Genomic DNA, 27,719 nt, shown 5'->3' on the forward strand with positions numbered 1-27,719 from the left:
CGATTTAACAACTGCGACGACAACATCATTCGCTTCGACTACGAAAAAAGCACAAATTTTGTTTCCTTTCTTGTTCATCAAGCCCTCGCTACAATCCCTAAAAAAATTTGAATTTCATTTAGACGAATTGAGAAAGGCGTACATGAAGCCCAACACGAACCGCTGGTATCCCCATTTCAACTAACACTAGAGAATGGCTTCGAAATTCTATGTACAGCACCGATGCCACACGATTTAATAAATTCTTTGGTTCCGAGGATCTCCGGATGGCAACTATACAATTTGGTCGTGTTTGTTTTCTGAACCATTGGTCTGAACCACGTGAAACATTGGTTTCCAGCACAGAGGCGCAGGACCTGCGCAATGTCCGATACCTGACCTGGATAATGTCTCCGAAGTTAACCGAAAGGCTCTGAGGCCAGCTTTAGAAAGGCCACAGAAAGGTAGTTTTGGAAGTAGTCCACGGGAGACGAAGAATGTTTCTGGTTTGTTCAGATTTTATGTTTCTCATGGACCTGTCTGAGCCATTCTGTAGTCGAAGAAGGACGTGGGAAAATATTAGCAACATTTTGATTCTGTACTGTCTCAATTGAGCACCTCAATTTTATGTAGCTCAATTTTATTGCATTCCAACGATGTTTAACAATCAAATGCCAATCTTTCTCTACATTGATAAGCCGAGCTGATCCAAAATCGGGATTGTTTTCGGCAAGTAACCGTCTCGTCGTATCTGGGTGGATTCGAAGTGAAAGGAACTCTCTTCGGTACGTTCACCTTTAGGTTGAACATTTTACCTTATCTAGAATGGCAATACATCCAAACTTACTGACCACAGGCTACATATTTTATTTAAGGACACAAGTAACGGCACACAACAATATCGAACGCGACGCATCAGACATAAAACTTATACGGAAGAAAGTAGATCACATTTTTTATGCCCTGGTAACAGTTCTGCGACATGCCGACGGCCCACGGATCGCACTAAAATGGTATGGAGCTTTTGGAACGTGAGTGAAATATTTTGTACCGATCGTCTTACACCAACCGAAACTAAATGAATATTCATTTGACAAGTCAACTAAATTTCCAAAAACCACACAAACGTATTGAATGAAATGTTGTTCGTAGCATAGATGCCTGTTCATAGTTATGCAAAGTATGAAGAAAAACCCTGAACCCATCTGCATTTTTTGCGAATGGTGCCCTTTGTGTTCAAATCATGGGCGGCTTGTATTAGCATTCTTTTCGAGTCTGTACTTCCCTGTATTTCAACACGACAGGAAGTTCAGACAAGCCACACTTCATTGAAAGCAACCTCGAAGGCTGGCAAAATGTAGTTATTAATGTAGTAACAAGAATGGAACACGTTCAAACTTGACAATTGACACTTTGAACGAAAGAAATAATGTCTCGGAAAAGCGTGGCATAAAAGTTCTGGTCTCCTTATCTGGAATTGTCGATGTAACTAAATTTCTACAATTTCTAAATTGTAATTTCATACGCTGTAAACGGTCTGCTTGTTGGTTTTAATTTTAATTCGGTTTGTAATCCCGAGTTCTGTAAAAACTCCATGTAACCTTCGAACCTCGCACAGAACCCACCAGCAGAACTCGGTGCCCGGCCGGTCGGTTGTTTCTGGTTGGCTGAATCGAACCACTCCCAAAGTGGTGCGCGAAAGTACTCCGCTATTTCCGTTTTCGGTTGCTGCGTATGGTTCACTAATGGATGGGAATTTCCACCCCCGTTGATTGCCCCGTGAAGCGACCCTGCGAACTCGTCAACCAGCACCGTGGAGCGACAATTATTCAAAGCACCCCTCCCGGGCAAGGGTCGCCAACAATCATTTTTGTTGGCGGGTGGTTTGAAGTTTTTGTCAATAGCACGAACAATTGCTGAGGCCACCGCTCAGATGACTCAGACGACGGAGAGACACGTTGGCACAATCCATCAATTCGCCGATAGAAAAGAAGTCGCTCCAGTACGCAGATCACGCAAGCAAGATCAGGGAACTCGCCGTACGGAAAGGGATCGCACTCTGCAACCTCCTGGCCGCCTGATCATCGCGAGGCAATCGTTCGCTGTGTTGATGCGGGCGCAGCAGAACGATCGTGGCCGTGATCGTGTAGCGCTTCTTCGTTGGGTTGGGTTTATAGTTTTGCGCACCGGTCGGACAAGTTTCCAGTGTTCGGCAAACCAGATCTCCGGAAGGTCGGTTCCAGTTGGCGGCGCGTACATTCGCGGTCTCCCTATGCGCGTGCCTGTGCGAGTGGTTTAGTAAGCGAAGTGTGCGAACAGGCGACTGTTGTGTAAGCGCCGGTGAGCATACGCGATTAGAGCTTTGGACCACGGATTGGATTGGTTCTCGACCATCTCTCCGCGGGACTCGTCCGAACTCGAGAGTGGAGAGTTAGTGTTTTACGTGTTGAAATCGGTGCGGGAATCCTTGTGTGAAGGGAACAGTAGGTGCTGTGATCCGAGGTGCTTGTGTTAGTATGGTGTAGTTGTGTGCGGTGCATTCGAAGCCAGAAACACTATCCTGCTCAGATCCGTGCAGTACACGAACAATAGTTCACTGACCTTCGGCAGCGGACCAGAGGACATCGGAGCTTGGTTTGCAGACAGCGTTCGCGTCGGGTACGTATTGGGCAACATTAGAACGACTACTCTGTACAACAAAGTGCGGCCAACAAAGTGAAGCACATCCTGTGCGAAGTGACGAACCACAGACATCAGACAGCTTATCAGTCAGCGTTCAGTAAAGGTCATCGCAATGCACGAACCCCAAGACCGTTCGGTTCACCCGTTATAGCATCGAGATCATCAATCTCTTATGCTGTAGGAATAGGGACGAACTCGCGAAGAGTCCTGATTTCCTGTTTTATTGAGTTAATGAACGGATTACGCCGTTGCCGTGTAAGGAGCACCAGCTCTGACATCGATAGTTCAAGGACGCGATTGATCTTGGCCTTAACCTCGTACGGTACGGCAAGCGAATGGGAGCTTTCCGAAGGTCACGAAAATTTCAGTCACAAAGTTCCCCTCACGACGGATGTACAGAATCTCGTTCGCACCGTACTCACCGTGCCGCACCGTTAATGCTGCCCTGGACCGGTTTTATTCAGTTCGCACAAGGAAAGTTGGCTCGAGGTTCGATCTTCGAGACACCTTTTTCGGCGCTTGATTGGCACACACCATTCCGATGCGTCAAAGGGGTGGCTTCGAAATCCTTGTGTTTGCGTTGGACAAATTATGAATCGTGCGCGTGTGTGCGTGTTCATCCTGTTTGCTGCATACGTAAATCCCGCAAGTGCATTAAAGGAAGGCAAACATAATCCACGATGATAGTAGGAAAGGTTTTTGATGATTGAATTGCACCGCCTAATGTCTAACGAATATTTCTCTTGCCAAACAGATGCTCAAGATGGTGACTGTTTCGCCTGTAGCTCACCTGACAGTGTTCACATAAGACGGGGTCTGTTTTACGATTTTTGCGTTTTTACACTGTGACGATGTGCAGCTTTTATTCGTTCGTTATTCGTTTATTTCCAAATGTTGCTGCGATCTATTCGGAGCGATGTTCAAGTTTCAGGCTCCTTACTACCGTCAAACCCATTCACAATCGTCAAAACCTTATCGGCCGGGAAACGAATGCCATTAGCCTTGCGGGTATCAGCCTCGGTAGCATGTTTTCACAAGAAACCAGAACTATTAATCCGATGCAAGGAAAAAAACATTAACTGGAACGAGTGATCTGGGAACGAGTGGGACTGAGAAAGCCGGCAATCTTCATTCCGTTCAAAGTTGAAGTTTGGAAACGTAACCAACGGAGATTAGAATCCCCATTTGTAGTTGTTTTTGACAGTGACAACTTCATGCGACGATTTGATGCACAATTCTCATCCGACCGGAAGGCAAGATCATTTTCAACAGATAGTTTCATAATAGATTCAACTACTGAAGAATTCATTAACCAGCCCATTCGTTGTCCAGTGTCCTTGTTTCGTGTAAAATGATGTTTAACAAAGAAAAATGATCAAATGTGTTAAGACATGATCATGCATCTAATGTGATTAGTTAGAACGGGTTATCGGTCGTTTGTTTTGTTGAGAATCCCAAATGAAATGCCTTAAATGTAGGTTTGATACACCCTCGGGGTGCACCAAACAAAAACAGCAGATGTTATGTACCGGATGAGCGGGTAATTAGACCCAAACTAATTAGCCTTTCTGCTCTATTTAACCACGCGTAGCTCTGCCACGTTGCGCCGTTGGTTATGATGATTCCATCTCCTATTTCTGCCTTCACAGCATAAAAAACCACACCACACGATGATTCTTCGATTCGCTCGCCAATTACTTCCGATCGGTGGTGGGAACCGTGGAGCGAATGAATAGATCAACCTCCTGGTGCCCCCAATGTGGTCAAAGTCAAACACGAAAACTTCCCCACGGCCTCCCCCAGGCTTCTTTATCCTGCCCACAGCCCGCGGGTGTGCTGGAGTAGAAATCGTCGATAGTAAGAGTGAAGTCAGGCGAACCTGTTTTGAGCCGTGCGAATTTCGTCTCGGATCCCACCAGGTCCAAGTGACAGTTCAGAAACCTTCGAAGCGGTAGATGGCCGTGGCCGTGGCGTCACGTCGGAGCACTAAAAGCTCGCTGCTAAAAGCCACGACTGGTCGCTGTGGAAGTAGGGAGTGTCCGTAACGAATTAAAGACAACCACGCCGCAACCGGTTGGCGAGCACGAACCGGTAACCGTCGTCGGTGGAGCATCTTTTTAACAGGCTCATAACATTTTGCCAGTCTACCTCAAACACTGGCACCGACCGGACGTTCGCCGGTCTAGGGCAATAGGGAAGGCAACAGTTTGCCAGTGAAAGCCGTAACTTGCTTTCCAGCTCTGGGAGAACGGCCGACATCCTGAGCTGGGTCCGTGTCCAACGTGTGCTCTCGGACATTTTGGGACCACTGCGACCTTCGGCGACCGAAGACCGATAACCGGACTGACCTTTAGCGTCGAAGACCCCCGCGCCTACCGGACAGAGTAAATATTATTGTTCCTCTTGCTCGTTCTACTAATCAAAGTCCCGTAGAGAGGCTCTTTTGGCTGTGTCCACCGCTGCCCGGGCTCGAGCTGGAGCGTTGCGTTATCGATCACCGATGTGCTAACAGCCTTCACAGCCGTCCAGTCTCGGTCCAAGTGCAAACAGTGCACACCGCACCGTGCTGCGACATCTGATCGCTAGCTCTAATGGAGCTTTGGGAATATGATGGGTTTTTCTGATGACGCTCGAAATCCGGTTTCGTGGGGAGCGATCGAAAATCCGAACCCGAACCACCACCACTAGCACCGGGTGTTGGCGTTCTTGGCGGCCTGTTCTAAAGTCGCTGCCGGTTTGTCTGCTCGGTGACCGCTCCGTTTCGGCTTGTATAGATTTATGGCACCTTAAACCGGTTCGCTGCCACGGGCCACAGGTTGCTGCTTTTTGGAACAACATAGTACCTGCTAAGTGACAGTGCTGCCGTTCGGCGGATGTTTTGAACGATCAGTCTGGCGCGGGGCTAGGATGGATCCTCCAACAGTCGTTTGATCTTCGATTATTCTCTGGTTTCCCATTTCAGACTCAGAGTCAGGCTCAAAATGCGCTTCGCACGCTCCACCCACTGGATGCTGCTGGTAGTGGCGGCCACACTGCTGACGATCGCCAGTGGCCAACTCTCCAGTGTCGTAAGGCAGCCACCGCAGCAGTACAGCAGCCCGCAACAGCAACAGCTAGCGGCCCGCCAGCAAAAGTACTCGGGCAACATTAACCTCGTGTCGGACAGCGTCACCAACCTGGCCCAGCGTATCGCTCGTGCCATTTCGAACCAAAAGAGCAAAACGGAGATCTTCTCCCCGGTCAGCATTGCCGGCGCCCTGTCGCTGCTGCTCCTCGGTTCGGGCGGTCAAACGCAGAAGGAGCTTCTGAAAGTGATGGGCCTGGACTCCGGGGCACTGTCCTTCCAGGACATCCATCTGGGCTTTGGGCGCCTCTTCCAGGATCTGGTGTCGAACGAGCCGAGCCTGGAGCCGCTCGTGACCTGGCGTCAGAACGACAAGTGCAACCGGTTCGATGAGGAGGAAGAGGAAGACGACTACCCTCTGCCACCGGCGGCCAACAGTGCGAACGTGTAAGTCCGGGAAGCGTCGGGACCAAGTCCCCTTATCGTGGACGGTGTGTTTTGGTTTTAAAGTCTCACCTTTCTTTGCCGCGCTTGTGGGGATCAAAGTGATTCACACCTAGCGCACAACAACCCGCTGTTACGGGGTCGCCTTACCGTCACATCAGGGAATTGTTTCCGATTTCAGGGTCTTCTTACTTTCGCGGCGCTCATTAGTGAAATCGGTGGTGGTGGTGGTGGATGAGGTGATGGTAGTGAGTCAATGAGCCGTTTGCGCCGGGGACTTGGACTTAACACGGATCGGCCAGCAGCGAGCAGCGTGCGTTGCATTACGGTTTGGCTGCACACAGACCTAACCTCACAGCACTCTAATAGCCACCGTTTTCTGCCTTATCACACCCTTCTCTCTCTTACCCGACCACTCCCCGTGTGTCCAACAGATTGCCGTCGCACCGGATATCGCTAGCGAACGGTATCTTTCTTCAGAGCGGGCTTCAGCCGGCCTACAATTACGCTAACCTCACGAGCTACATCTACCAAAGCGTCGTGACGAACCTCGATTTCGAGCGTGACCCCAACGGGGCGGCCCGTACCATGAACGGCTGGATCTCGGACGCGACCAACGGCAAGATCCGCGAGGTCGTCAACGAGGGTATGCTGAGGGGTGCGCGTCTCGTCGTCGCCAGTGCCCTCTACTTCAAGGCCGCGTGGGAAACACCGTTCCTGCCCATCGTCACACGCTCCCGTCCGTTCTATCCGAATGGCCAGCTCGAGCCAGCGATCGGCGTCGATACAATGTCCACTTCCGCGTGCTTTCCGTACTACAACGCGTCGCAGGAGTACGAGCTGGAGATCATTGGCCTGCCGTACGAAACGGGCCGATCGACGATGTACATCATCCTGCCGGACAACTCGAACCGTGCCCGAGTACAGGAGGTACTGGCGGGATTCAATGCCGCACACCTAAACTGGCTGATCGATAGAATGACACAAAAGAAAGGCATGGTTATGCTCCCCAAAATGTCCATCTCGAACCGTATCGGCCTTAACGGGGCGCTCCGGCAGCTGGGAATCAACGATCTGTTCCATCCGGGACGCGCCAATTTGTCCAGTATCTTAGATGATTCGTTCATCATCAAGCGATTCGGTGACACACAGCCACGACCACCGACCCAGCCATCAGTCCCACAGTCACGGCCTCCCCAACGTCCCCAAGGTCAACCGGTTCAACCGCAGGTGCCGCAGCCACAGCGTCCAGCGCACCAAGGAAACCAGGTGCAGCAGAGCCTTACGTTTTCCTGGTGGACCGAGCAGGAATGCGCGTTGGTGGAAAACTGCCAGTACGGGCCCAACGCTCAGTGCGTCTGCACGTATCAGCCATCGCCCGACGAGTCCAGCGGCTGTGGCCCGAAGGTGGTTGCTCTCTACTCCAACAACACCGAGAAACAGTGTCCAATTAGCATACGGCTCGGTTTAGGTACGACACATATTTGCCTCAAGCGCGGCTACGAACTGGTGGAGCAATTCCGCAACCAGTCTGCTGCCTGTGAGTCCCGAGCCGGCTGTAGGTCCCTGTGGGCGCAGTGCTTTTGCTGCCGGCAATCCAGTGTGCCTCCACCACAAGCGCCCACAGTTCAACGGGTAGACACAAAACCCTCCACAGCCACCGGTGCCACCTCGCTTGGCAGTAGATTTGGGCCGGAGATGAATCCGGAGAAGACCGGAACTGTACTCCGGTGTACCCACGTACCGTGGTACAACGATGAGGTTGCTTGCATATTGCGAGGCTACCGCTGGATACATCAGCAAAGAATATGTATCGACTCTTCGACGTGCAAGAAACTCCAGAAGCGTCAAATTACCCCGCAACAACAGCAACAACAACAGTATCAGCCGCAGCAGCCTCAGCCGCCTCAGCAGCAACACCCAAGGCAACAATTGGTTCCCCAGCAAACACAGAGTCCGCAGCGGCCCGTGCAGCAGCAAAATCAGCAGCCACAGCAACCGAGTCTTCCGTTGTACGTGGACCAGGTCATCCATCAGGTCACGCTGGATGTGAACGAACAGGGCACAGAGGGAGGCGCCGTGACACTGGGCTTGGTCGATCGCATTGGGCCAGCCTTCGTGTTCCACGTGGATCGGCCGTTCATACTGCTCGTGCGCCACGATGCCACTAAGCTGCCACTGTTCTACGGTGCGGTGTACGATCCGCGAGGCTAGCGCTTTGCACCGCCATGTCTGCTATGAACGGTTTAGGCGTTTAGTGTACTCTCCTCGGTGGTATAGTTGTTAGTAGTACTGAACGACGGTTTGACGCTTTAACCGCCCTCAAACAATAAAAAAGGCGTTGTATTATGCGTGTGTGTGACAAAACAACAAAACCGGAAACCAACTCATGGAATGAACCCGAAATTCTGTACCCTTGTTCTAGTGATACTCATGCTCCGTCGAGTCCGCCAAGCACTACCAGGAAAGGCTACGGTGAAAACCAAACCTCGATCGCCGATCGATTCCAGTACGCAGACGAGATATAGAATTTGGGTGAACTGGGTTTACTTTTTGGGGAAATTCCCACCGTCGTGATCGACTGCGAAGAGTATTAACTACAAATCCCCACATCCCGATTCTCCATCGGATTCGTCGCTTGTGACGATCTGTGGACTTGACTGCGATGAACTTGACACACCTGGTTGTGTGCGAAATCCAGCGAGCAGCGTGACTAAAGGCGCGCGCGCGTGTCAGAATGTCTGATCGATGATCTTCGTAGTAAATGATCGTTCTATCTCGCATCTTACTGCTCTCCGATCGTAGCGCAATCGGCGATTAACTTGTGTGTGTTTCTTTACTTAACGGATTGTCACTAACTCTGGCCAGTCTGATCGTGTTCACTTCTCCTCTCCAATGCCCAACGAGGAGCAGCGAACTTCCGGGTGAGTATCGTGTCACTACTTGGCGGTATTGGCTGACCTTTCATTAGAAACCCCATCCGCGCATGATTGGACATGGCTTGGGAGGTAGCAGTTTGGGTTCGTAGGGTTCTAGTGGTGGGAGTGGTAGTTTGGTTTAATAACCGTTCGGTGACTGGGTGATTTGGTGTGTCGGAAGCGTTTACCGCCCAAAGCTGGGCTCATATGGTTTCATTCTTTGACCTCCTACCGCTCTCCTACCGTTGACCGCGGTCGTTGCAGCTCAGTCTCATTTGAATTTGGTTTTGTTTTCTTGATCTCTGTTCGCCTTCGTTGCAGATCGAGCCACGATCAGCACAAAATATCGCTCGCCAACGGGATCTTCTTGCAGGACCAGTACAACCTCAGCCAGTGGTACCGGACGGCATCAATGGACCTGTACCAATCGGAAGTGCGATCGCTGGACTTTGACGATGACCCAGTAGGCTCTACGAACCAGGTCAATCAGTGGGTGAACGAGAAAACGCACGGCAAGATACCGAACATCCTGCCGACGACGCTGCCATCCACCACGACACTGGTGCTCGCCAGTGCCATGTACTTCCGGGCCATCTGGCACAAAACGTTCATCGAGGGTGCAACGAAACAGCGCGAGTTCTTTCCCGACGGCTACGACGAACCGCCGATAATGGTGGACATGATGGGGCACGGAGGCTGCTTCCCGTCCTACGAATCACCCGAACTGGACGCCCGCATCCTGGGAATTCCGTACAAGCGGCGGCTCAGCACGATGTACGTGATAATGCCCAACAATTCGACTCGCGCGAAGCTGCTCGACCTGATGGCCAAGCTAAACAGTGACAACATCAGTCAGATGATCAACAGTATGACGATCAAGACGACGATTGTGCTCTTCCCGAAGATGCACATCGGCAATACGCTCAACCTGAAGCGAGTCCTGGCGATGCTCGGCGTACGGTCACTGTTCACCCCCGATCGCAGCAACCTGACCGCCATGGTGTCGGAACCGCCGGCCGGCTCCGAGCTGTTCTTGAATCGGTTCCAGGACGTGACGTCGATGCCTGGGTGGGAAGGACGACCGACTGTTAATATTCCACCGTATGTCCCCAACTTGAGCCAAAAGCAAAACCAGGATCTGACGCAGGGACTCACCTTTTCGCGTGTGCAACCGAATGAACCGGATACTGCAATGGCCAGCGATGATGTTACCGCTACCCAGCCCGTAACGACGGCACTTCCAGAGTCTCGGGAACCGGGGCGTCCGAAGCGTGATGTTAGCTATAAGGTACCAAGTAGCAAGCGGGGTCAGTCCGGGCCGCTTCGGAGCAAAGATTTCATCCTGAACAAGCGCATCATCAAGGAGAAAGGACCGATCGGAAAGAAGGGCCTACGAAGACGCATGAAACGAGCAACGACCGAAACCGGAAAGGCACTGTATGTGAGTAGCGCGACCCATCAGATTGACCTGGACATCAATGAAATGGGCACGGAAGGCGGTGCGGCCACGATCATCACTCTGAACCGATCCGGTTCCAGTGTCGTGTTCCGTGCGAATGCACCGTTCTTGTTGCTGATTCGTAACGACCGAACGGGGCTACCCCTCTTCTATGGAGCGGTGTTCGATCCAACGGGCTGAAACGGCCACTACATTTACGGGGGCCAGCGCGAGGCCCAGTGAGCCACTTGCCTAGAAGTAGCACGAGGGCGATACTATTTCCAGATGGCCCAATGGGCCAGCTTTTACGTGATCAAACTGTAAGAGACACATACTTAATGGAAATAAAGATAACTTTCACCAACAAAGATACCTTGCCTAGAGTGTCGGTAGTTTAGCGACCGCGATTGGGGAGTAGAGATTCCTTAACCAGCATGCAACATTTCGTTTAATGTTTCTGTTTTCTGTTTCTCACGCAGCACGGAAGTCGAAATTCACCTGGCCAATGGAATCTTCGCCCAGGACGGAACCGCCTTCGATGATCGGTACAATGCGCTGGCCAAGAAGCTGTACAAAAGCGAACTCCAGTATCTGGACTTTGTGGGAAGTGAATCGAAATCGGTGCGCGCCATTAACGGCTGGGTGTACAATCAGACGCGTGGCCGTATCGGCGATATCCTATCGCACATCAGCCCCGAAACGATCTTGCTGATTGTCAACACACTCTACTTCCGTGGACTCTGGGAGGAACCGTTCTTAAACCTGGCGACCCGTCCCCGGCGCTTCTTTCCCAATGGTCCCGAAGGACCCGGTTCGTTCGACGTGCCGACGATGGCCAAAAGTGGTTGCATGCCGTACTACTTCTGGAAGGAAGAAAACGTACGTGTGCTGGGCATACCGTACCAGCAGAATGTCACCATGTACATCTTTCTGCCGAACAATTCGACACGCGCTCTGGTAACGGCACTGCATGAAAAAATTTCCGCCCAAACGATCAACGAGATCGTGACAAAGATGACCATGAAATCGGTGTCGCTACTGCTGCCCCAGATGCACGTCAGCAATGCGTTCAGCCTGAAGAGCGCCTTCCAGCAGATGGGTTTGTACGCGCTGTTCGATCGTGAAACGGCCGATCTGTACCACCTGCTGACCAGCAAGAGGCGCGGGGACGGTGGCGAAGAGCTGGAGGACATTTTCGAAGCTCTGGAAGATACCAAGGAGAACGCGATCCAATATCTAATGAAGCAAAATCCGAACTGCGTGGTGCTGGAAAAGCAGGGTGTCGATCGGGTCACCTGTTTGAAGGATCTGTGCCGGCTCGGTGGTGACGTTTGCGTTTGCTGTGCCGATTCGGATGACGATTTCCGGCGACGGCGACGGGATACAGCGACGGACTACGGCGACCAAGCGAACGGTACGATCTACGTCACCGAGATGCTGCACAAGGTCGATCTGGTCGTAAACGAACGGGGAACCGAGGGTGGTGCAGCTACGGCGACCCTGATTGATCGCATTTCGTCTCAAATCACCTTCCTGGTGAACGGGCCGTTCCTGATGATCATCCGGGAGGAAACTACCCGTTTGCCACTGTTTTACGGGTCGATCTTTAGTCCGAAATAAAAGCGGTTGGGTTGACTCTTAAAGGAATCCGTTACGGAGCAAATATTGGCACAAAGGTCACAGGGGTACATTCAATTGCACGATTCATTTGTGTTTTTAAAATCTGAAATTAATGCAATAAAAAAACTAAAGGACTAAATATATCAATCTTTTCGGATGGATCAAGATCAGGACGATTTTGTAGTATATCAATCTAATGGCGGATTTTGAACCGAACGAACTTGCTTCACTAGATATGAGAAACGTAATCGATACACATTGCGTTACTGCATTGCATTTTCCGATTTTTACGTGGCACTCCAGAAGCCTCAAATTTTACAAATCATTATTTGAGTGCGATTCGATTGGGCATGTAACATTACCTATCTTAACTCAGGACTTACTACTTTGTGTACTTCAGTGTCTATCCCTGCCGGAACTCGAACTGGTTTGCACGACAATCGGGAGCTACACCACCAGCGCAAGGTTTTCTCCGTTGGTTTTAGGGGCGTAACATAACTTGATTTATGTTGTCAATTCAACGGAGTATACATTCGTATATTTGAATTGCACGTTGATTCGATGGTCGTAAATAACAAAGTCACAGGTCACGCGACTGCCTCCAGTTGCCGGATTGCTTCATCAACCTGTTGCCTGTCCATTTCGAAGCTAATCGTTGTGCCCTTCGCATCCACATCCCGACAGGCGAAAGTGACCGTACACAGTTGCTGACGAATCGATGCCAGACTGCTGCTGCCCATTATCCAGCTAACATTCCAATCGAACCATTCAACCAACGGCACACCACCTTCTCGTCGGTTCACCTCGTCTATCAGTCGCTGTGCTATTTCCGCTTTCCGTAGGTTCACGATCTCCACCAGTCGATCTTGTTGCACCGAGGACAGATTAGTGAAGTGTGAACGAAACCGGCCAGCATCGAGCTCACCGACACAGTATTTGCGTAACACATTTTCGAACAGCTTGAGTGTCTTCAACTCTTCGCCAGCCACCGACCATCCAAGAAGGCTCGCTAAGCGTTCCCGAGTGCGCTGGCGCTGGGTCCGCGGTACTCCCACCGCATAATCGATGAGAAGAAATACGGTCTGCAAAAGGAACTTTACAATCGCAACCCTTAGGCCAATTTTAGTTATTGGTGCCGCTTACCTCCGTAAAGTCTTCTTCACCCGGTTTAATGATAATGTCGAGCATTATGCTTTATGCTGCTGGAATCGTTTCAAAGCAAAACAACAGTGGCGAGAAACGTCAAGCACTGCACTTCGTTTGTTTACATGCGAAACGATCAAAACGATAAGTTCATTGCAGCCGTTGAAACGTGCAGAAGCAAAAGCAAATTCAAATAGGATCTATTCAAATCAGTAAAATGATTAAATAACAGGTTCTAATGTTCTTCATGTGTCACACCAACTGAAAAGCGCAAAACTTTCTTTCCAAAGTAACCGTTTGGCTGGGTTTTGATCGGTAATCGGTGTTCGCTACTTGTCGCCCGCTCTAATAAGTTATTTGTATTCGTTTATTTTGATTTCAAATTTGATGATTCATCCATTACATATGCCAGAACAATGTTAGATCTTACTGCTTAATGTGACCTAGAAGCCTGGGACCCCTAGGAGTGTAGCAAACCATTCCTTGAATGCGTATCGTTGTTGTAGTACAAAAGATGAGCAGAAATTATTATTATATTTTTGTTTTTCAATGTTACATCGAACAACGTTTGCTTTTTCTTTACTTCCTACTCAATAACCGATACAGAGAGCGCATGAAGCCATGCAAAACGAGCGAAAGTCGTCGCGTTTTTTTTACGAATTTGTGCTCGGGTGTTTTGCCATTGTGCCGCCTTTATAAGAACCACCTGCGTTAAATTTAATTTTGTAATTCTATAAAAAAAAAAGATGAAATGAAGCAAAATTGTGCGCACGGCAACCACTATCTATGTTACGCGTATTTTTGTCCTTTACCTTTTTTGTACAAATAAAACCCAATCGAACCCGCCAATCAGCCGACTGCGCAAGTCGACATTCCTGCGCAGCGTCACAGAGCAAAGAAAGCGCGAAATAGTTAACCGAACGGCGCTTAAATGATGCTGATTTACCGACGATCCATTTAACTACGCTTGAACAAACATCTCGTTGTGTTCGAGATCATAGTAATATAAATTGACCGTTCGTACTGTATAGTGGTTCTACCCTTACGCTGTACGTCGTACCCTAAAATTCCTTCTACTTTTTCTTATTTTGTGATTTAAAACACTTTTGTTGGCCACTCAGCGGACAGACTCTTTTGGCGCGATAGTTTTGCTTGCGTTCTCTAATCCTATTCGTTTCTGCGTTCCTGTGTTGTGTGTCTGTGGTATTCGATTTTCTTTTCCGCGTTTGGGCGGATGTTGCTTTTGTAAATGTTTTGTTCCCGAAACAACAACGTTCGTCCGCGTTAATATATATTTTGAGGAAATTTAAAAATCGCTTGTAGGTGTATGCTACGATCTAATTCATTTCTGGAAGGAAATGTAAATTTACCTTTAAATTTCACATGTAAAATTCCCATCACCTACCACAATATTATCAATACTCAATTCGTGATTAATTCCCTGGGGCGTTTTTCAATAGAACGTTTACTGAACACCGTTTTTTCTGAAGTATTTGACTATTCCCAAAACATCCTGGAATCGGGGGGGCGGTTTGCCCGGTGCCCTACCCTGCCGTGGCGAGTGTGATGGTGAGTTTAAAACTTGATGAAATGTGGGCCGAAAGTAGCACTTTTGTAATGGTTTTGCTTGCTTTTCTCTCTTTCTCAGTACGCTTCAATGAGGCAGTCTTTTACAATAGTAGTTCGGTGTACATGTTATCCCAGACGAAAGCTTTCACTCACAAGGTATGTAGAGTCAAGTACAAATGGCTACTAAAAACCCGGCTACGCTGCCCACACGCCCGTCTGGTGCGCGACATAAACGCCGGGCTAAGTTACGGTAGAAAAAGAGGCGCACTTCTCACCTCACAAAATGGTGCATTCACAACAGCGCTTAGAACAACTCCTTCTGCTTGAGGCTGTCTTGAGGTGTGGATGTGTGTGTTATTCGAAAACGTCCTCCCCCTCGAGCGGCACGCAAGTTGCTGGTGCTCTGCTGTGCATTATTGTTTCCGCCACACGTTAATCTCTTCAAATTCCACCGTGCGGTCACGTTACGTATGCTTTAGCCACTGTTAGTGGGTTACTCTTTCCATTGTGTCCTTTCGGTAGGATTTCGTTTTTGTTCGCTTTGAATTCACTTGAGATTCACTCAATTCCTCAACTTTCGCTCTTTCGTTCGTCTAATTTAATTTATTCTAAATATATTTAAAATAAAGATACTAATAGTGTTAGCTCCCATTCACCGTACTGCTAGTGTTTGTGTGAGTTCAATTAATTTGTGTTTCGTTCAGTATTCGTCGTTTTTAAAACCTCGTATAATACCCTACAGATTCGCAGCTGTTTATTGTAACTCTAGAAGCACACATTCTTACATCCAACCGCTGGAACCGGATGCGATTGAATTGAACCAACAACGTTTCGGAGCGGATCTCTAGTAGAGCTAGAGTGATCTGCGTTTCAGAAACACAGATTGTCCTGCTCGCCGTGACCCGATAGTGTATTTTCAGGTTACCTTCAAGGTCCCGGGTTGCATAATCTCGGGAAACTAGAGTGAGATGTATTCCAAGATCTTTAACGCCTTTATGTTCATCTGACCACCTTTTAGGTAGAGAGTTGCTTTCCTTCTGAAGCTGCTTTTATCCCCTCCGAAGTTCTGTAGTTCTAACAACACATATTTACGCTCGAAAAGCAACAACTCCCGGGCCGGTCATCAGGTTGCCGTTATGGAAACGAAAATAAAAAAAACACAACAATAAAAACCGATAGAAGGGAACATACAAGGGAAGGCAACAAACAAAGCGCGACAACCAATGAACCAAAAAGCACAGTGATTTCTTTCCATTACGAGGGGTGCGCGCATAACCCGGTTGGCTTTCGACCGTGCCACGGAGTTTTGGTTCTCCTGAAATCGAACGACAACCACGTTATGTGTGATGCGCGCGTGGAGGAGTACGGTTTGTTTGAAATGGTTTATTTAATTATCGTTTTCGTATAATAATTAAAAGAAAGTATAAGAAAGGAAGTATAGCGTAGAGGAGACAAAAGGCCGGTGTTGTTTCTACCCTACAAGACCCCACCACACAGCCACAACATACCGATGAAAATTGCTTTCTCTCGCTATATCTAAGCTCTCCCGCCCTCAAGCTACACGCGAACGACGTGCCATCGGCTCTCTCTCTCTCTCTCTCTCTCGTGGCTGTGGACAGCGTTCTAAGAGGTCTACCTTCTCCTATTGCAGAATCACTTTCTCTATCCTGACAAAGGCTGTCCTAAAAAGGGGGTCTTCTTCACCGCGCGATTAATTATTATGAGAACAAAATTTGCGCCACTTTGCATGCGCGGCTTTCTTTCGTTCACAACACGTCTCTCCAAAGTGCTGCTCCGCCGCCGGCTCGCTTAAGCCCCTAAAAAAGACACACGCCCAGCACTACTATGTGTGTAACCCTACAATTTTAATGCTTCTTCTGTATAAAGAAAATTTTACAATGCGAAGATTTGCTTCTTCCCACACACAGCACAACACAGCACTCCTACAAGCCCGTTTTTGTTTCAATTTCGCTGCTTTTCGTTACAGTAACAATATCCTTTGGCCGTGTGGCTGGGGCGGTTTCTACTAAATCGAGTGGTTAAAAAAACATCAGTGGACAAATAGTAGTGTGTTCTGGGAGCCAAACTAAATTTCTATGTTTGTTTGTTGTGTGTGCATTTCAAAAACGAAGGCCTTGGCTTTCTCGCATTCGTTTGCTGCTGTTGCGTAAATCTTTCTCCACTCGCCCTCAATCTTTTTCACGTATTCTTTTCTCTAATCTAATTCCTCTTCTTTTTATTCGTTTTGCGTGAAGAGCGCCGTGCCGCGCCCCGCTGTTATTTTTTTTCTTCTCCAGTTTATAATTATAATTATTATTACGAATTATAATTAATTAATAATCAATATATGCTGTCGGGTTATTCCAGCTAACGTGCTTTTACTCAGTCGTTACTTCTGGTGCTGGGGCGGGTTGTTGCTGATGGAGTTGGGCCGCTTTTTCTGGAATTTTGTCCTACAAACAAACAAGATAACCATTTAGAGAGTGCGCCTTTCCGGATTTACACAAAATACTGCTGCTGCGCACGCTGCTCTTACCTCCTTTTTATGCTCGGCGTCTCCATTGAGGCTTTCGGTAGCGGCTTTTTCGTGAACTCCATTCTGGCCGTGCTCGGTAGTTCCGTTTTCGGTTGAACCATTCTCGGTCGTGCCGTTGTTGCTACTGGTTCCGTTCTCAACCGTTCCATTGTGCTATTTTTAGAGGTAGGGAAACGGTTTTTTCGCGATTCGAAGGCGCCGAGAAGAAGATGATGCCGGTCGGCAGGCCGAAGATCAGGAACGCGCGCAGCATAAAGGATGAAATAGTAACACAGGAGAGACGATACGCGCCCGTGTACGGTGCAACCGAAGACCGAGGGCCGAGGAGAAATTGCAGAAAGAGAGGTGAGGTGGTACAGAGACAGGGCGAAAGAAAGAAAGAGAAAGAAAATATGTGTGAATATGTATAGACATATATACAAGAAGTATAGGCCGGTAAATTACAATGTGCTAAGAAGCCACAAAATGAAACACACAGAATTACCAAAACCATTCCGACTGAAGACTATTAGTTCGCACTCGACATTCAAATCCCTCATTCAAACGGCCCGGTCACAGGTGAATTGCAAAGCGCGGACAGACTGTCACAGTTCATCGTTAACCGTATTTTTGTTGTCTACATGTTTTTCAGGTCTAAGTGAGATATCACGATGAACTGGTAAAAAGCCACACAACATTAGCATCATCCACTGGTTAGCAACATTCTATCATAAGAAACAAGCTTTGGTACCGCGGATTTTGTTACGGATTAATTTCAAACCAAACCAACACACAAACACGCACACTATGGACAGATAATTCTGTGTGAAAGTTGGTACGAAACAAGAAACGTTGCAGAGAATTGGGGAACGGCAGAACATCACGGCAACACACGTTGTCGACAACACGCGGATGGGTGGCGAGAATGTACGCTCAACCCGGATCGGAATCAGTTTCAAGTCGAGTGTGGAATGGAAATCGTTCGAGGAATAGAGGAATTTTGAGATGAAAATTACCTAATCAACGCAAATGGAGATGAGACTACGCAACTATGCGAAGTCGTGAATGATTATTGGGTTTGGTGAAAAAAGGATTGATGTTTGATTTAAAATAGAAACAAGAAGAACACCAAAAAATGAGCTGAAAGAATAGAGCCCAACCGCACCTAAATATGGTAAACTATACACACAACCACAATCATCCAATTCAACTACGAATTCAATGTTGTTGTTCTCAACTTTGCAGCATTGTTCAAACCCAACCCCAAACAAACCCAACAGTACGACGAAAACGTACAACAAAAATAGACTGAATGAAACAATAATGAATAAGTTAAAACCGATCGAATAAATAACTGCAACACGCATTCACACCTTCACCCGGGTTTTACCTGCACAATCAAATAAATTAAAATCGGATTACAATACAAACAAATGGGATAAACAACGTGAAAACGACACACTTCTTGCAAAAGAAACAAAAAAAGGGCAAACAAACATAATAACACAACTAAATCACTAAAAACTCAGGCACAAGCTTCCGATTCCGAGAGGGAAAGACACACAGGTCAGAGTGAGAGCAGAAGGACACACGAAACACAGACGGATAGCGAAAAGATTGCCCCGACGAACACCAGAACCGAAACGAAGTTGAATATTAACTGCACTTGCACCGTGGTGGCCACCCTCTTCTCCATTTCCGCCGGACCGCCGCCGCCACCATGATGCTGGCGAAGGTGGTGGTCGTATGTCGTGAGGAGCAGCGAGTGGGCCTCCTTTCAGTGGAGAGCACACAAACACACAGACACACATTTACCCAGCGTTGTTGCGGAGGGGCGCGAGCGCGGATTGCAAAACAACAATTGCACAATAGAGACACCAAAGAATAATAGATGGTGGGTGGTGGTGGTGGTGCGTGGGGGGGGGGCGCGAAAGGGGCGCAACAGGCACAGGCAGGCAAGGCAAACAGGAAAAACAAACAAACAAAACAGTCAACAAAAAACAAACAAACAAATAGACAACATGATGTGGTTGGGGAGGTGGTGGTGGTCAGTCCGGAGAGGTTCACGTTTGCCTCTCGTTCCTAGGCATGGGAGTAGGATGGTAAGATGGTCGGTGGTGGTGGTGGTGGTGGTTGTTGTTGTTGTTGTTGTAAAAGTAGTGTTGTGGGTTCGCTAACAGAGAGAAGAAGAGTGAGTGTGAAAGATTATTCACCTTTTGCGCGACCGTTTCCTCAAATTCAGCCGGCGCCGCCGCGGGCACCACCACCGACTTCGGCGGTTCCTCCTCTACAACCGACTTCTGCTCCTGCTGCTGTTGCTGCTGCTGCTGCTGCTGCTGTGGGGCCTCCTCCACATCTGCCGGCACTGTGCTCACGGCGTCGTCCTTCGGCAAACTACTGCTGCCGTCTTCGTTCGTCGTGGCCGCCACCGCCACCACCTGTTGTTGCTGTTGGCCGACCACTACTTCTTGCGTCTCTAGCTCTGCTACTACTGCCGGAAGGGAGGACGGGATGGAAGCGCTGGTGGCTATGGTGGGGCTCGTGTCTGAGGAGAGTGTGGCCTCGTCACTCGCAGATGATGGTGCTGCTGCTGGTGGCGGAAGTGGAACGGCAGCGGCGGCGGCGACGACGGTACAACTGTCGTTGGTCGGAGATTCGGGCGGCGGCGGCAGACTAACGTCACTCTGGGACAGGGTGGGCGGCGACGGGAGCGACTCGAGGCTGTTCTGTGGCAGCGGTGAAGAGATGTCCACCGAGAGCACACTGTTGTCCAGCCGCAGCTCGTCGGCGGCGCCACCAGCGCCGTGCAGTAGTTCGGCCGGCACAGCAGCAGCGATGGTGGGCAGCGGCGACGGAAGGGAATCAGGCACCGGTTCGTCGTCGTCCACGGCCGGCGGTGGCGGTGGCGGCGGCAGATCGTCTATATTGTTACTGATCTCGTCGATAGCAGCAGCCGCCGGCAACGTTGTCTGAACTTCCGCGCTCTCAATCTTGTCTACCGCTTGCTCCAGAATTTCGCCAACCGCCTTGGTGACGGTCTCCTTGATCTCCTCGATCTTCGGCGGCTCCTCCTTGACCACCGGCTCCGGAACCGGCACGGCGACCTCCGCCTCTTCTACCTGCTTGACGACCTCGGGAAGAGCGGATGATGGCGAAGAACCAACCTCCCCGACGACGTCAGTGCCCTGCGCTACCTCAACGGAACTACTCGGGGGATCCCCTCCAGCGGACAGCGGTGGCGGTACCTCAACGGGCACCACCGCTGCCGCCTCCTGCTGGACCTCACTGTCACCCCCAGCCACCGCACTCTGACCCTGCTGCTGCGGCGATGGGACCACCGCAGCGGAACCCCCCAGCGAATCTTCCTCGACCTGCGACGACATCGAAGCCTCAACGAACACCATCACCTGCGAGGGCGGGGGAATGGAGGGCAGAGGGGGTGGAGGGGTATTGTCACCACTTTCGGGGCCTGCCTCGACCATCGCTACCACCTGTGCCTGCTCGGACTCGCTAACGACCGGTGGTGGAGGAGTGGAAGGGACAGTAGAAGTGGCCGCAACGGCGGCAGCGGATTCACATTCCGCTGCCGCTTGGGGTGGTGGTGGTTGTTGGACGACGTCCACTACCTCGACCGCATGCGGGGCGGCAGCAGGAGTGGAAGTAGCAGTGTTTACCTCAACGACCGGATCCTCCTCCATGACTTTCTCTTCGACGACGACGACAGCGGCAACTTCCGGTTCCTTCTCCTCGACCTTCGGAGCCTCCTCCGGGGTGGCGGCCACAACCGCCTGTTCCGCCGATTCCTCCTTCGGCTTGCCGTTCTCGACAACGGTGGGCGTCTCCTCCGCTGTGGTGGTGGTCGGGGCTGTCGCTACAACAGCAGCAGCAGCAGCAGGAGCAGCTGGAGCGTCCGACGGCGGTCCAGCGGCGGCGGCGGCGGCGGTGATTTGCTGAGCAGCAACGGTAACGGCCTCGATCACAGGTTCCGCCACTTTGGTGGTATCGACGGGAGCGGCGGCGGTGGCGGTCACTTCTACGGGGGCAGATGATTCGGGCTTCGTTTCACTGCTGCCAGCAGCAACAGCGGTGGGCGCTGCGGCAGCTTCCGGACCCACGGCGACAGCGGCGGCGGCAGCATCCTCGGTGGGCTGCAGGTGATGACGCGTGACCGGAAGATAGGAGAACGAAGAAAAAAGGATTAGACATCACGCCGATCGGACAGTTCTCTCGTGAGATCTGATCTGCACAACAGCAACTTCTTATGCCAGAGCCAGGTTCCAGAAGGGTGTAGCACTATCTTCTGGGGACAACGCACTCCCGCGGGAGCCACAGATCGGTTCCTCTTCCCTGATTCGAACCAGACCCGGGATATTCACCTTAACACCTCCCATGATAACGTACACAACCAGGAGACCAACTACAGCGGCGAGTACAAAGGCGAGGAGAATCTTGACAAAGTTGAGGGCAGCTTTCTTTGTGACCCACAAAGAAAACTGGACTGCACTGGGGCGGAACTCGAGAAATTATCTGGACGTACTCCAAATCACACACACGACACACGGCACTCCGAGAAGTTTTTTTCTGGATGCACTTCAAGATTCCCACACACACTCTCCAGCAATATCTGGTTCAGCTACTTCGTTCCACAAGCCCCACAACTCGCTTGGTGGGTGTCTGGACAGGTAATTGATAGACAGGGCGAAGATCTGGGGTTCACTTCTTCAACTCGGGATCTGCGGTTCACACTTCGGGGTTCTCCGTTCAACGACCGTTCCCAGTGGGAGCTTTAGCACGGACTGATCGCCACGCAGCGGAGTACAATTTAATTTATACGCCACCGCCGCCGCGAACACATCCTTGGCGACAGACACACGGTCTTTGGCTCTCTCCTCAGGGGTTCAAACGGTGTGCGCGCTATAGTAGCCCAGAGAGCTTACTCTAGTCAAACTGCGCGCACTTCCGCACACACGCGAGAAGAGTTCTCGCGCGGTTCGGTCTCCCCAGTCGAACGCACTTCTCTACTGTGGAGACGCAGCCGAAACCCACGCAAAGAGAGGGAGAGAGACCGCCACAGGATGATGGCGGAAATCCCAAACTATACACCTCCCCGCCCGGTCGGTGGTGGGTAGGGAAATGCCTGGCAGAGACAGTCACTCTAGTCAGAGGAAGACACGGCACCGCCAATGTCTGGCCACCCGACCAACCCGACCGGCCGACCGATCGAGTCTTTTCTCGAGTGGACGTCATCGTGGCGCAGGGTAAACACAGGCGACCGACCGGAATGCGACGGTGCCGCTGCTGCCAGGAAGCGTGGCATTTCGCTTCAGTTCATTCAGCTTGCGGCAGCGGGGCGCGCAGAGTTAAAATGTTGTTCGAAATGGAAGCGCGGCGGGTCAATCCCTACGCGGGATGAAGTGGCGTGGGATGCGGGACGCCCCCCGAAGGAGAAGGAAATAGTGTGGGCTGACGAAAGCGATTGCGCGCGCTGCAGAGCGCACTGAAGCGCAGGGGGCACTTGAGAAAAATCCTTGATCTGGCCAGGCCAAGCGGATACAGGTTTCGGGACGAAGCAGCGAGCAGCAAACTACTTCAGAACTATTTTTACCGCCCCCCAACAACCCAACACAGGATGATGATGACGACGGGGATCTTGGGGATCGCGCGGTCTCTGTTGCTTGCCTGGGGGGGAAGAACACAGGAGTGGAGATGAACAGACATATTGGAATAATTAAAATACGGTACGAGATAAATGGTTCAATCGAGTGGCGGAGCGCTCTCGAGAGGCCGCTGAAGAATCGTTCCCGAATCGTGCGGGCAGCACAAACCCAAACATATGACCATCGTTAATTGAAAAGCCAGCGACGCGCGGCCCCGCGAAAGCTCATTCAGCATCCACCCAGATATGCTCATGCGCGGCTCCCGACCCGGCCGGCCGGCCGGCAGCAGGCGCTTGCGGGGTGAACTGGTTTCAGCGCAACAAATGGCGAGGAGAACCCCTACGCGCGCGGGAAGTGAATCGCAGAGCTCGCGATAAATCAACAGGGACACACGGGGGTTGTTTGTGTCTCCAACAACGGGTCCCTCCACATAACTGGTGCGCGACATATTTACATGCCCTCTGCGGGGCGACGGATGGGTGGTGAACGCTTTCCTTCCGGCGTGGACTTTGGACAATACACTCACAGAAGCCCGCCCGCCCGTCTGAGATTTAACTTCTGGCTCTTGTGAGTGTTGAAAGTCCGCGTTTCATCGGGCGTTTTAAGATGCTCTCTTTGGCTTGATTCGCTTCGAAAAACGGATCAAACTCTTTAAAAGCCTTGATATGCTTTTATCAACATACGGATTCTCTATTGTTAGACCCTTGATCCAACGCCTGTCAAAATATTTCAAAGCGAAAGTGATAACTTCTAGCATGCGGATTGATTACCTTTCTTCAAATTATTCACAAGGATCACTATAAGATCACTGATAAAATGGTCGATGTATTAGCTGATTATTGCAACGGTCAGAGCAGAAACGGGGAACTGTCTCATTAAGCAGGACTAGTTTGGTGATCAGCGAAATTCTCGTCTGGTTGACCTGTCACAACTCCAACAGGAATTCGACGGAAAATTAAAACATTCACTTTGCTCACTAATATATATTACTAATCGGCCTTCATTCGACCATTCTTCGAACATCGCAAACGTGACAAACAGAACGGAAAAGTCAGGGTCCTAGTTATAAATAAAGCTGCTAAATCAATAGCGCTAACTAGCTGCTAAATCAATAGCGCTAACAGTACACATAATAATGGAGTTTTTAGCAAGTGTCAAACCGAAGGTCAAAAATTAATAAAATAATAAAACAAAAACGTGGCAAATAATCAGTAGGATAATAAACTATCCATTGTCACAAAAGAGTGTAAAAAGGAAACAAACACACACAACCACGCTCGCCTATTATTGCCGCCGGAAAATGGTGATTCTGAAAGAGAACGGATGGATTATGGCTTCCGTTGCGAAAATGGATCGCCCGGGCGGTGCGCGAAAGGCACTCCACTCCGGAAGTCAATCAACCGTGAACCAATGCATCGCCCCGTGCGTAATGTAACCCTGGAGCCATTTATGTGGCTATCAATGTCACACTAACGCTAAGATAGAGCCGTCCGTTGGTGCTGTGAAAATCTCTCCACATTCCGAACAACATCCCACCTGTGGTTCGGAGTACACTGTGACGCGCCTTTCTCCTAGGTGAAGATCAGGAATTCACCATGGTTGAGTGGTTGGGAGCTGGGGGTTCGGTTTCGGATGTGAACTCCGGAGACTCCGCGGACGTTGGATCATCTCACACTGAAAGAACATTTTATATATAATAGTCCAAAAGCTTAACTCTCTTTTTTGGCCTCGTCCAGGACGCAGTGTTCCAGAAGTTCCAGTTCTTCTCGAATGGCATTCAACAAATCACCCTCAAGTCGCGGTACTTCCGGATCGACAGCGCCGTTGTTGTCGCCCGTTGAAGAAGGAGATCTGCGCCGAACCTAGCGCGAAATGTTACTATTTTTGGGCCGAACGCAGTTCGAGGCGGCCGCAGAGGGATCAGCACAAAGTGTTGCCCGACACAATAAAAACACTTTTCGCTTCTCCAAATGAGATCGCAAGTGGTTGCGAGCGAGCGGATGGCGTCTTGCCAATTTTGGTATACACCACCAACATGCCGCGGGCCGCCGAAAATTCGATGATTAATGATAGCGATTTTTTTCTTCCTTCTTTTGATTTAAAGTTACTGTGGCCATTTACAATTTTGGCAAAAAAAAGCGCATAAAGTAACCAACAGTCTGTGGCAAACACCATTGGGCGCGATCGAGTTCGTCCCGGGGAATCCTCCAATAAATTTTGAATTGTCCCTAATATAATTTCACAAACGAGAACAACTGGGAAAGAAACTTAATCAAACAGCGCTCTCTCCCCACCAATGTCTTAGGATACGAAGGTAGTACAGCAACTCCCAGAAGGAATATGCGCCGCGCGCTAGGTTCAAACCTAATTACAACTTCTCTTTTGCCATTAAACATTTCCACTGTCAACGTAAAAAAATGCTACGTTCCACAGGCACGCGTCCTCGGTTCGTCGTGTGGTGCTGTGACAGATGCCATTGCGCCATTGGCCGGGAAAAAAAACAAACAGGAAACTCATCTTTTCCTATCGCACACGCAAAACCGAAACACGCACGATAATCCCAAGGACAAGACGAAGTTTTTCGGTTGCCAGATTTGCAACCAATTTTTTTTTGCACAAACAGTCACAGTCGAAATACCGCGCGGATGCAGTAACAACATTCAAAATTCATTCTGTATATTTTGTTTACAAAATTCTTAAAGTCGGTGTGTTGGCCGGCCGCGCGGTTGGTATGTGGTGTTCCCGCTTGTCGTTACTACTACGCGGCGCCAAAATTAGCCAATGAATAAATATGCGTCAGCAGTAGAAAAATATATTAAAAACTGTGCCCGGGTGTCGCGTCCTTGCCGCTCGACGGACTGGCTCCCGATGGCGCGTTTGGAAACGCTTCACTAGCGCCAACGGAAAACAGAAACCTCACGTTCGTAGTAGCGTTGTGGAGAAATGAGCGGAACACGCCAAATACACATACAGCTTTTTACAACACACCGTACCGTAAGTTTCCGCTTCAGGCGACGATTTCGAAGCCAGTTGGAAAATCAATCAAATAACATGGAAGGCTGTAAGATTCATTCTAATTTTCTTTTGAGGTTGGCAGCGCACAATGCCCCAATGGGTATGCTGTAGGAAAAAAATGGAAGCCCCGATGCTGCAAAACTTTCGTTCATTTCCCCCTTTCACAGAGAGCAGGCAGCTCGATCGCTGCTCCTTCATATACTCGACACGTTAAACAGAATGCCCGAAAGGATTTTCCTGCTCATCGGTGAGGGCCTTAGACTGTGAAGGACTCAGCCATCTTTTTAAGACCTGAATCGAGTTTGGGAAGCAGCAGATCATTTTAAAATGTTGATTTGCTACTAAACATAGCGGCCGATTAAGCAGCATGGAGTGATCTTCATCGAGAGCCGTTTAATTTGGGTGCATTTATCTAGCAACTAAAATTCGGCAATTCAAATGCTGCTTCATCACAATCTGGCTGACACGTTTTCACGTTAATCACGTTCTCTGGCTGACCATTTACTTGGAACGATCTAAAATCCAATTCCAAAAACTGTTTATTAGCTACAGGTGTGTGTTCGACCAGAACCACCGTTTTTCGGACACATCTCGTTGGTCAGTCGAGTCATAGGGTCATGCGCGCGTCGGCGCTGGCTCTTTAGCGAAATCGTTAATCACCGGGAGCGCATCACGTGGAAGATCGCCAACGGAAAACGGACACTACTCTTTCATTATTTTTAACACATTTTGTCACATGTAAAGCAGGGTGTGTGTTGCTCATTACGTCAAATTTCAAAAAACTTCGTCAAAACCAGAATTTCTCTCACATTACAATCCATCATCACGTGGTGTGTCGCTGGTGCTGGTTAACTTGAAACCTTGAATTATGACGGCCGACGAAAGATTCCTCTCGCTACCGCATTAGTTTCTCCGCAACAGCTGATTTTGCGCTTTCGGTCGACCTTGACCATCCGCTGCTGGGACTAATAACGCGTGTAAAACGGACACAGGGCACTGAAAGCGAAACTATAAGTTTAGTGCAAACTGGATCACCGTCGATATGGTTCCGGAATTGGAAACTGCGACCAAAACAAAAACAAATTACGAATAGAGCTCGAGCAGTTGTTTATCGCGCTGGTGTTCCTACAAATAGTGCGTCACCGGCTTGGCGCTTGGACACACCAAAACACACATTATTCGCCGTCGATTGATCGTAAAAATCTTAACGACCCTCGCCCAGGAGCAACAGCACACCGCGTCATCGACACCGATGGTGGCCTCCCGGGTTCGGTATATCATTTTCCGGTCATCATCGGTTGATGGGGCTTTCGTAATTTCCATCACGCGCAGATGCGCGATAGCGATAGAGAGCCAGCCAGAAAATGTTCCGTGCTGCCGGTTGCTGCAGCGCAAGAATTTATGGAAATAGATTCTCATCAACCCGCGCGCGCTCTGCCGCCTGTGCTAACTGATGCCGAAAATTGCGCCCTCAAACAAGGCAGGGCCGCTCGTCCGCGCAAGTTCGAGGAAAATTCAACCCATGGGGCGATATGCTCGCCACAGGGCATAATATCAAATTTGGGGCGAGATTTTGATTTGTCCGAAGAATGGCGGCAGTAAACAGAAATCGAATCGATACCGCAGGCACCCTGTTTGGGTCGCAAGAATTGCTACACAATCAACTCACTATAAA

General features: G+C 49.8%; 3 protein-coding genes across 6 annotated transcripts in view; 1 reads left to right on the forward strand and 2 right to left on the reverse strand.

Annotated features, from left to right (window-relative positions):
• The first annotated feature begins 2,195 nt into the window (after positions 1-2,195).
• LOC131207707 (uncharacterized) lies at positions 2,196-12,157 on the forward strand. Its single transcript, XM_058200333.1, has 5 exons — positions 2,196-2,637; positions 5,624-6,172; positions 9,409-10,721; positions 10,908-10,914; positions 11,005-12,157. Exons 2-5 carry the CDS (start codon positions 5,643-5,645, stop codon positions 12,143-12,145), a joined length of 2,991 nt encoding a protein of 996 aa, XP_058056316.1. The 5' UTR covers positions 2,196-2,637; positions 5,624-5,642; the 3' UTR covers positions 12,146-12,157.
• Positions 12,158-12,412: 255 nt separating this feature from the next.
• LOC131210827 (uncharacterized) lies at positions 12,413-13,333 on the reverse strand. The gene is made up of 2 exons (XM_058204122.1): positions 13,289-13,333; positions 12,413-13,227 (listed from the first exon to the last, which is right to left on the reverse strand). Exons 1-2 carry the CDS (start codon positions 13,331-13,333, stop codon positions 12,733-12,735), a joined length of 540 nt encoding a protein of 179 aa, XP_058060105.1. The 3' UTR covers positions 12,413-12,732.
• Positions 13,334-16,212: 2,879 nt separating this feature from the next.
• LOC131212443 (microtubule-associated protein futsch-like) overlaps positions 16,213-27,719 on the reverse strand; it is a 45,410-nt gene continuing 33,903 nt past the window's right edge. For 3 of the 4 annotated variants that reach the window (XM_058206308.1, XM_058206307.1, XM_058206306.1), the window contains 3 exons: positions 19,586-21,520; positions 17,394-17,546; positions 16,213-17,310 (listed from right to left, as the gene is read on the reverse strand). In XM_058206308.1, coding sequence (XP_058062291.1) covers positions 17,236-17,310; positions 17,394-17,546; positions 19,586-21,520 — 2,163 coding nt within the window. In that variant the 3' untranslated portion in view covers positions 16,213-17,235. Of the gene's footprint in view, positions 17,311-17,393; positions 17,547-19,585; positions 21,521-21,748; positions 22,077-27,719 lie in introns of those variants that run through there. The other variant, XM_058206309.1, reaches the window with a different exon arrangement.

This window comes from Anopheles bellator, chromosome 2 (genome assembly GCF_943735745.2).
Source record: "Anopheles bellator chromosome 2, idAnoBellAS_SP24_06.2, whole genome shotgun sequence".
NCBI lineage: Eukaryota > Metazoa > Arthropoda > Insecta > Diptera > Culicidae > Anopheles > Anopheles bellator.

Excerpts from the sequence above, each read along its gene's own strand:
- LOC131210827 (XM_058204122.1), bottom strand. The coding sequence starts at position 13,333 with ATGCTCGACATTATCATTAAACCGGGTGAAGAAGACTTTACGGAG. Across the intron at positions 13,228-13,288 it reads GTGAAGAAGACTTTACGGAG|ACCGTATTTCTTCTCATCGA; the intron begins GTAAGCGGCACC and ends TTCCTTTTGCAG.
- LOC131207707 (XM_058200333.1), top strand. The coding sequence starts at position 5,643 with ATGCGCTTCGCACGCTCCACCCACTGGATGCTGCTGGTAGTGGCGGCC. Across the intron at positions 6,173-9,408 it reads GCGGCCAACAGTGCGAACGT|ATCGAGCCACGATCAGCACA; the intron begins GTAAGTCCGGGA and ends CCTTCGTTGCAG.